This window comes from Trematomus bernacchii, unplaced genomic scaffold (genome assembly GCF_902827165.1).
Source record: "Trematomus bernacchii unplaced genomic scaffold, fTreBer1.1, whole genome shotgun sequence".
Taxonomy (NCBI): domain Eukaryota; kingdom Metazoa; phylum Chordata; class Actinopteri; order Perciformes; family Nototheniidae; genus Trematomus; species Trematomus bernacchii.
Window position 1 is genome coordinate 10242211 of NW_022987313.1, and position 9542 is coordinate 10251752.

A 9542-nucleotide genomic window follows, 5' to 3' on the forward strand; every position below is an offset into this window, starting at 1 on the left:
TAATGCAACATCAGGCTTGACTTAGACATTGATTTCCTAACTTTGGAAAACAAAATGTAACGAATGCATAGAATGAATGCATAGATAAACAATCACTGTATGGAGCTGCAACTATCAGACAACAAATAAAATACATAAACACATTTGAACACAAAGCTGTTTACAGCCTCTCAAATGTGCAGATTTTCTGTTTTTCGCTCTTTTACATCATATTAAACTCAATATTATTTTGGGTTTGACTGACAAAATGAAACAAACTGGGATGGACATTCTGAACTATGTATTACTATTTACTAATTTTGACACTTCATAAACTGATTTTGTTTTTAAAGAAAATAACAAAAAGATTCATAAATAATAGGACTGCATTTTTACAATGAAATGAATGGCATACGGTACCCGATCCAGCTGTTTGAGTCAGTATCGAGCTGATAACCGGTGCATCTCTAAGCAAAACACAAATCCCTTAACACCAAGCATCACTAATGGCTGTTCAATTTGCTTTCATGTGACAAACTAAGCTAATGACTGTTTAATGGAGAGAGAAGTTTGTTTTCTCACATGCCCACATTATGCAGCGTTAACAACCAACTAAAGCCATTAATGAGGATAACAATGACATCACCAGACTGACCACATGGTTCAATACCTTGTGTTAACTCCAAACTGTCAATAAAAACTCCATCAATAAATCCAAGCAGGTCCATCCAGACGGCCATTGGGTCTTAAATGTGTTTAGTGCTGCTGATGGGGCTGTAATTGCCTCAGCAGGCTAGCAGGCTGGCTGTAATGGCATTATCAACCTGTTAACGACCACAGAGCAGCTCCAGTTGTTCCCCTAAAGGCTCTGTCATCCTTCAATTTATGGTCCGTTACAGTCCAGTTTTTTGTTATATATCTATAGTGCTGTTTGTTCATGGCTATTGAGCCAGAGATTGTCCAAAATAAAAAGAGCTAGTTGTATTACATACTGTGCTGAATGGTGTCAAGAAACATACCAGGAGTATTAGTATCCCATATTTCACCAGGGGGCAGCATCAACACATTTTCCGAAATAAAAATGCAGAACACCTCATTCCTCCTGGCCCAGCTCAGGTTATTTACCCCTCATTTACACCTCATTCCTCCTGGCCCAGCTCAGGTTATTTACCCCTCATTTACACCTCATTCCTCCTGGCCCAGCTCAGGTTATTTACCCGATAAACCAAGAACACAAATGAGGCACTTTTGTTGTGGAAAGATCCTCCCACTTCCTACCAGCACAAAATGCAAACATTTATGTTATCAAATACCTATCTCATTTCCTTGCTGCCTGGGCAACTGGCCGGCTGTGAGAGTCATTTGTTTATCCCATTTGCATATAAGGCTACAGTATACGAGTTTATCTTTTAACATGCATGCGACTTTTCCATTACGCTTCAGGTAGACATCAAACACAATTTGCATTCCAAAACTGTGCTTGAACTAATTCTATTTTTAAATTCAAACATTCCTGCCTACTGCAATAACTCTGTACAACAAATCACCTCTGGCTGGCAGAGAACTCACTGATAGCTTCTCTTTGGATAACTCGACACACTGTACATTTCACATTTATATTTCATTCAACACACCTAATGTAAATAATATCTTGCTTTATATTCTGTCTGAAGCACTTCAATAGGGTTTTGTTGTCAGAGTTTATAGATTTTTTATCTTCACAGTTTACTGTTTTTTCCCCTACTTTTTAATGCTGTTTTAATTCTATTTTGAGATGTTTAATTTCAAGTATTGTTGATGATTGATTGTTGATTTGTTTTTTATGATGCTGCAACGCAAACATTTCCCAATTTGGGATCAATAAAGTAAATTACACTTGTACCATCGAATCACTCGCATTGGAACTATTTGACTTCCTATTTCTTTTTGTATAAAGTATATTTAATGTTGCTCTGTTGGCAGGGCCCTTCATTTATGATGTTTATTGCCAACAACTACACCGCAGCTTTTGTGCTCTGTCTTGTATTATTGGTTGAACCAGATAAGGCGTCTTTACAAGAGTTTGAAACAAGATCATTTACTTTTAGACAGAACCAGTGTTGCTGTTTCCAGTCTTTATGTTTAGTTAACCAGCTGGTGGAATGTAATAAAGTACATTTACTCAAGTACTGTACATTTAAGGTACCTGTACTTCACCTGAGTATTTTAGGTATATTATAGATTCATTCACAATTTGGCAGCTTTAGTTACTGGTCAATTTATAGATTCACATTATGAGATAAAATAAATGATAAATCAATTAACATTTCATTTTAGTTGAAGATATCAAGAATCCATACCAAGTCATTCAAATTTGAAAAAAATAAATATGAATGCATCAACACTCCTAATCCAGTCGATTCATATATTTGATTCTGAAATGGACCATAACGAGTACTTTTACTTTTGTTACTTTAAGTATATTTGAATTGACTTTAATTAAGTAAGAATGAATGCAAGGCTTTTACTATAACAGAGCATCTTTTAAATGGTATCTGAGTACTTCTTCCACCACTGCCCTTATAATATTGTATTTATTTAGTGTTTTTTAGTAGTTGTAGTCCTGAACTCAAATAGATGAGTCTCCTTCATCAGCTCCTCCACATGTAATGGCGAAGTAATAGATCGTTACACGGGAAAAACATTAGGCGAATGTGCTGCTGGTGGTTTCATCAACCAACAGTGACTTTGTTTAATTTCAGTCCACAGCTAAATGTGGCAGGCTGCCAGCTGTTAACTGAAAAGAACAGACACATTTTCAACCCGCCCTGTATTTGCAAGGTAAATCAAGAGGCAGAACAACAGTGCTATAACGTTCAGGTACATGTAATGTAGTGGCAATGCAGGAAACAGCCTCGCAGGTAATGGAAGTTACTCTGATGTGCACTTAGGATATCTTAAGGTAATGTTCAGATAACATAATCCATAATAATATACTTTATTACTCCTCAGGATGTTACCACTGGATGTTAAGCACCGCTGGATGTTTGTAGCAGTCCTGCTCTATGGGTTATACATCAAGAACAGCGTCAGCCCAGGTGAGTACGTTTAATGAAAGTTAACTGAATTTTTTTGTATATATTTCTGGACACTTTTGATCCTCTGTTGTATGGATTAATGTTTATCATATTTGTCATATTGTATTTTTTTTTTTACAAACAATAAAGAACCTTGCAGTCTCCAAAATACCCTGTTTGTTAGTTTCAAAACGGTAGACGAACAAATCCCATCTGGTAAGCATAGCATTGTTGAAATATAAATGTTTGCAACTAAAAGGGTTAAAGAAACTTAAAGTAAAATGTGGTTTCACATCATTTTTCAGAGGTTGGTGAGCTGAAATTATGTTTCCGAATGCACCGAGGAGAGGATCCAGGTACAGTTCCCTTACTTTCAGCCTGACTTGAGTCCACTGGACAAAACCACTGTTTCTCTTGGTCATTCGGTAAACATGTGTGTGTATTATCTTTTTAGATTGTTGTGTAGAAGACTTCAACTGCACCTTTAACATAACTGGCACACGAGGAAACTACAGCCTGGTTCTGAATGAAGACATTTTTTCCAACCAAGATATTGTTGTGATAACTGTAAATCATAACTATACATGTATGCCGCCGGAGACCAACATCACATATTTAGGTATTTCTGAAAACCTCCTTCCTACAGAATGTGAATTATTTAGCCTCTCTACCTTACTCTTCATTGTATAATCAAGAGATACTTATGTAATATAAAAAGTAGCATCTGGCATTATTTTAAGTAAATGCTGCACATACAGAAAGTGCCTTTGTTAAACATTACATATAGTCTATAGAGTATGTGCACACAAATACAGAAAGAGGTCGCCCCCTGTTGGTCAACACGTTCTTTAATAAAAGTCACACAATGGATGTTTCTTCTCTTAACAAGCTTTCTTCTGTTGCATGTTTCCTTTTAGACATTCACAAGTGCTTGGGAACAGGTAAAAGCACATATTACCACAGCTATTACTTTCAATTCAGCACTCTTCACAAGGCACGTGTATAACAATGTAATGTTTTAATATGTTTAAGGGGAAGATATTCATTTGAGAAAACACAACTTCTCTGGAAATGTGTCATCATGTGATGGAAAAGTTTGCAAAGGTATTGTTATTTTTGTTCTTTATTATTTAAAATCTAAAGTACTAAACTGAGAGATGGTAGTGAAAATCGGATGTTCCTGTTTTGAGAATGAACTTGTGTGTGTTTTGATATGCAGGTGCAGCAGAAACAGACGAGTACAAGATCACAGTGGTTGATACAAATATAATCTATTGTAAGTTATGTAAGCAAGATGAAAGTCCACAAACTTCTACTGCCAAGCCAAGCGTTTCTACTACCAAGCCAAGCGTTTCTACTACCAAGCCAAGCGTTTCTACTACCGAGCCAAGCGTTTCTACTACCGAGCCAAGCGTTTCTACTACCGAGCCAAGCGTTTCTACTACCGAGCCAAGCGTTTCTACTACCGAGCCAAGCGTTTCTACTACCGAGCCACGCGTTTCTACTACCGAGCCAAGCGTTTCTACTACCGAGCCAAGCGTTTCTACTACCGAGCCAAGCGTTTCTACTACCAAGCCAAGCGTTTCTACTACCAAGCCAAGCGTTTCTACTACCAAGCCAAGCGTTTCTACTACCGATCCAAGCGTTTCTACTACCGAGCCAACCGTTTCTACTACCAAGCCAAGCGTTTCTACTACCGAGCCAAGCGTTTCTACTACCAAGCCAAGCGTTTCTACTACCGAGCCAATTATCCAGACAGACACTTCTATGATTCTGCCTGCCCCTCCAAACAACAGCCCGGAAACTGCAGCGTAAGTATTGAAAGTATTGATGGCAACAACTTCTACATTTTGGTGTGCTAGAAGTTGTGATGGTGATCAGAGTTTGCTAGCAAGAAGAAATAACCTGTGTGTTTTTCTCATTCCAGAAATGTCATGAATAATCTCTCCTCCCTGGTGGATAACATGGGCAACTCCAGCATAGCATCCATCCGAATGGGCAACATTACCGGAGTGATCGCCAGGCTACCCAAAGAAAACCAAACCGAACTCAACTTTGGCGTTTCAGCAAGTGGAGATATGCACGTATGCTGTTTGTCACGATAAGAGAGTCAAACACAACATTGTAAACAATCTTGTTTTATGATAACCAAGACGTGGTAAAAAATGTTTGTGTTTTCTGTAGATGCTTAAGAATAACAACGATTCGGGGAAAGGCTTCTCTCGGTCCGTGCAAATCCCCGCAGAGGCGAGTGCCATGGCAGTGAAAGGAAATTCTCTTTTCGCCGCGGTTCTACTGTTTCCAGGAATGTTTGAGGTAAAGATCACAAAAATGACTTTAATTTATCAACCATTTCTGAAAACTCTGATATACACATAATGATAACATAATTACATTTAAACAGTGGTGGAAAGTAACTAAGTACACTTGCTCAAGTATTGTACTTAAGTACACATTTGAGGTACTTTCATTATATACTACTTTATACTTCTACTCTACCACATTTTGGAAGCTATTTTTTACTTTTACAAATAACTATATTATATTTACAAGTTACTTTATAAATTCAGATTTTGACACACAATAGTAAGACAAAACGTTTAAAATGTAATTATTTGGTAGATTAAACCATCAAACATTATATTTAAGCAGCTAAAACCACAAATTGGTTTGCTTGTTCTTTGTTCTAAAATCAGTCACGGTTCCAGCTTCTTAAATTTAAACATTTGATGCTTTGCTATTTTCTGAGTATTTATTCTCCTAATACTTTCCTAATCGTATACTTTTACTTAAGTACGACTCTTGATGCAGTATACTTTCACTTGAAATTGAGTGTTTTTACAGTGTGGTTTCAGTACTTTTACTTACGTAAATAATCAAAATACCTTCTCCACCACTCCATTTAAACCAGAACATGTTTTTTTCTTTGCCTGTCATGACTATGATTGCTATTTCCAACAGGACAACCCCAACAGCACTTATCTCAACAATGAGGCGCTGGGAATTGAAATGGGAACAGAAATATCCAATCTCTCACACAGCATAGACATTCAGTACACTGGTGTGAACATGGTAAAAAAAAGATGATTGAGCCACTAATAAATTAATCAGTACGTAATAAAAGAATGACTTTACTGAGGTTTATTTTTGTATTTGAATACAGACTGGAAGAATTGGATCTTGTAGGTCATGGGATGGAAAAGGTAATGCAAAAATATTCTTTTGCTACTTAAAAATGTACCAAATGACACGTTTCTGTCACACGACTTTAAGTACAGTTGCTTCTTTTGCCTTTTTGTAGGAAAAAAAGTGCACTGGACCCCAGATGGCTGTAAGACAAAGGAGAATAAGGGCACCATCATGTGCCAGTGCTCTCATCTAACCTTCTTCGCAATACTAATGGTAAATTAACGTATTACAAGTAATTCCATTTCCATTATTTCACAAAAACGTAACACGTCTTTCTCTGAATCAGTCACCTGCACCTACGAACATCAGCTCTACAGATTTTAAGTCTCTGACCACCATCACTTCAATCGGCTGTGGCCTGTCCATAGTTTTCTTGACACTCGCTCTCTTCATGCATTGTCTAATCAGGTAAAGAACCACAGGGGAATTTTACATTTTTCATCATTATATTAAAGGCTTTTCCTGACATAGAACTTTCTCCTTCCACAGGAAAGGGAAAGCAAGCCAAGCAACACAGATTCTCATAAACCTCTTTGTGGCTTTGATCACCCTGAACTTGTCCTTCCTGGTAAATGAGAGTATTGCAGCCATGGGAAACTTTGCCGCATGCGTAACAATCGCAGCAGTTATGCACTACACTATGTTGGCCACCTTTACCTGGTTTTTCATGCAAGCTCTTCACCTATACTTCATTCTGTGGAAGCTTCCCACTGACGTCAAACATTACATGAGGAAGATAAGCGCCGCGGGATGGGGTAAGAACACCGAACCAGGCATTACAATTATATGTGCTTAAAGGAATATCTCACCCACAATATAGCTATTTAAATACCAATTACTTACCCAATGTTGCCTGCTATTCTCTGGCTCGCCTATACAATAAATACACAGAGAGAAGTCGAAGAAATATGCAACACACTTGGAAAAGTAGCACTCCTGCGCAATTGGAGTTGTTGTACACTTCCTGTTTATGCGGAAGTGTTTAACCTAGTAGGGATCAGTGAAAATGCATATGTTTGTAAAGAAGTGAGCATAAAACTGGATAAATTAGAGATGGATTATATGCACTTCAGTTAAAGGTTTTAAACCAATGTTTTGATATAGTTTTGCTGTTGTTAAAGACGGGCCCGTTTACTTAAATCCATTAAGACTTTGTTCTGTTTTTGGATTCTTGGATCACTGTTGAAAAAAAAGGTTTTCTTCAAAAATTCAAAGTAATATCATCATGTTGTGGGTGAAGTATTCCTTTAACATAAGCATAATAACACGATGTACACTTTCTCTTAAGTCACCCCAGCTGTAGTGGTGTTAGCTCTTGTCGCCTCAAGTCAATACGATTTCATCGCCATTTACACCGATGATGGGAATTCAGCAAAAATGTAAGGAGCTCTTACTGACGGCCAAGGATCATTTCTTATTCAGAAAGAGAGATTTGGTTCACTCACTAGTGCATCATTTCTCCTGACTTACAGGTGCTGGATCCCAAATGCTGTGATCCACCAGGGGGTGAACATTGGGTACTACGCTATAGTGTTCCTCTTCACCTCTGTCATGTTCATCGCTACTCTGCGGCAGATTGTTCTTCTTAAACCGGCAGAGAAGAAACCCAAGGACAGCAGCTCCATCAGGACCAACTTCTTCTCCATCCTAGGCCTGTTCCTCCTGTTTGGCATCACCTGGGCTTTTGCTTTCTTCAGCTACGGACCTATGCTCACGGCCTCCTACTATATCTTCACCATCCTCAACTCCTTTCAAGGTAGACTCCTAAATATCACAAAGCCATTTGAACTACAAACTTTCTACTTTTCTTTAAGTACATATTTCCAATGATTGTAACCCCTCTACGTTTGTTTTTGCAGGTTTCTTCCTTGCCATCTACTATTTCAAGTCCAGTAAGATTGTTGGAGAAGACAGAAGCTCCATGTCTTCAACAAACACCATGAGAAGCACAGCTACATCAAACACAGTTGTTAAGCCTCCTCATTGATAACACATATGCTTTTCAAGTGGGGACAGAAAGTGTTTTGGGCCTGAGCTTATTTTGACACAAGAGGGCAGCATTTTATTTGGTATAGTCAAGCAGAGCCTCTGTCGAATGGGGTTCTGGTAAATTGGCATTTAAACATTTTGGTATCCCTGACTTCCCAGCTAATCTGGATTACCTTCCTTTAAGAAAATGAGTCAAGCACTGTCACAGGACATGGAGTAATCTCCTGGAAATCATTTAGGCGGGTGACTCATAAGAAGCCCTGTCTTACTCACTGTGAAACATGCAGTAAAGCTTGTGATTCACTCAGAATATATTTCCTAAATCAAAGATGTATACACTGGAATGCAGAGTGCAAATAAAAAGAAAAGCATGACTGATGGGGTTTTCATATGGAGCAAAGATGGGCAAAACGCAGAGAAAATGAAGCGGAAGTGAAGTGTTGCCTCTCACACTCTGTTGCCTCTCACACACTGTTGGGGGCCGAGCTAGCCTGCTAGCGCTTTGCGTGCCTGCAGATAATTACCTTGTGCCTACAGAGAGCAGTATCCACTGTGCGGGGAGCCTTAACTGGCTAACAAGAAATGAGCTCATGGCTACCTATAGTGATAAGAGGCCTGAGGGCACGCTACTATGTTGAAACTATTCCCTGAAATATGGCTGTAGTTAACTTGCGTTTATACCATTTTAATAAGTTAAGTGTATCTATGCAAACTGCAATTATTTAATGAATAAGAGTGATTGGGAATTATGTACTTTTATATTAATCTATGTTTTGCCTAAAAAGGCTATACTTGATGTGATAAAGATCTTACATTTTCATTTCATAGTTCATAGCCATTCAATTGTAAAATATGAATCATGTTATATAATGTTATTCAATATAGATATACAGATGTCTCTTTTCTTTGCTATTACTTTTTTGTATATATTTAATGGAATGTGGCGGATGCAGCCCTTCAGAAAAATATTGAAATGCTTTTATGAATGAAACTGACATTGTATGGAGAAATAAAGTGAAATAAAGTTAAAGGTATCTTAATGGGACACCAGGGTAGTCTTTAATATGCAGAACTGTAAGGTTGGTGAGTTACATTCAGAGAGCAAACTCTGTTTATTTGTCCATGACCGATTAATCTTCTAAATGACCGCAGCGTGCCAGCCAGAAACTGGGGTAATTACTGCCATACACGTCTGATCTGTGTTGCCCCCAAAAAGGCCTTTCATGCAGAACACAGCGGGCTTCTGTGATGTACCTGTGTTTGCTATAGGTGCCCCATAGAAGAGTCTTCCTCTGGTAACTGAGATCACTGATGGTGAAGCTCACTGCA

The 9542-nt window shown here is 38.2% G+C and overlaps 1 protein-coding gene across 1 annotated transcript; it reads left to right on the forward strand.

The window, feature by feature from the left end:
• Positions 1 to 2813: 2813 nt before the first annotated feature.
• Positions 2814 to 9258, forward strand: LOC117478394 (adhesion G-protein coupled receptor G2). Its single transcript, XM_034125420.1, has 18 exons — positions 2814 to 2879; positions 2971 to 3056; positions 3186 to 3251; positions 3341 to 3391; positions 3490 to 3654; positions 3953 to 3976; positions 4068 to 4139; positions 4255 to 4846; positions 4963 to 5119; positions 5220 to 5351; positions 5997 to 6107; positions 6199 to 6238; positions 6337 to 6437; positions 6511 to 6632; positions 6714 to 6979; positions 7513 to 7603; positions 7697 to 7980; positions 8084 to 9258. The coding sequence occupies exons 2-18, from the start codon at positions 2972 to 2974 to the stop codon at positions 8209 to 8211; spliced, it is 2487 nt and encodes an 828-aa protein (XP_033981311.1). The 5' UTR covers positions 2814 to 2879; position 2971; the 3' UTR covers positions 8212 to 9258.
• The last annotated feature ends 284 nt before the right edge of the window (positions 9259 to 9542 follow it).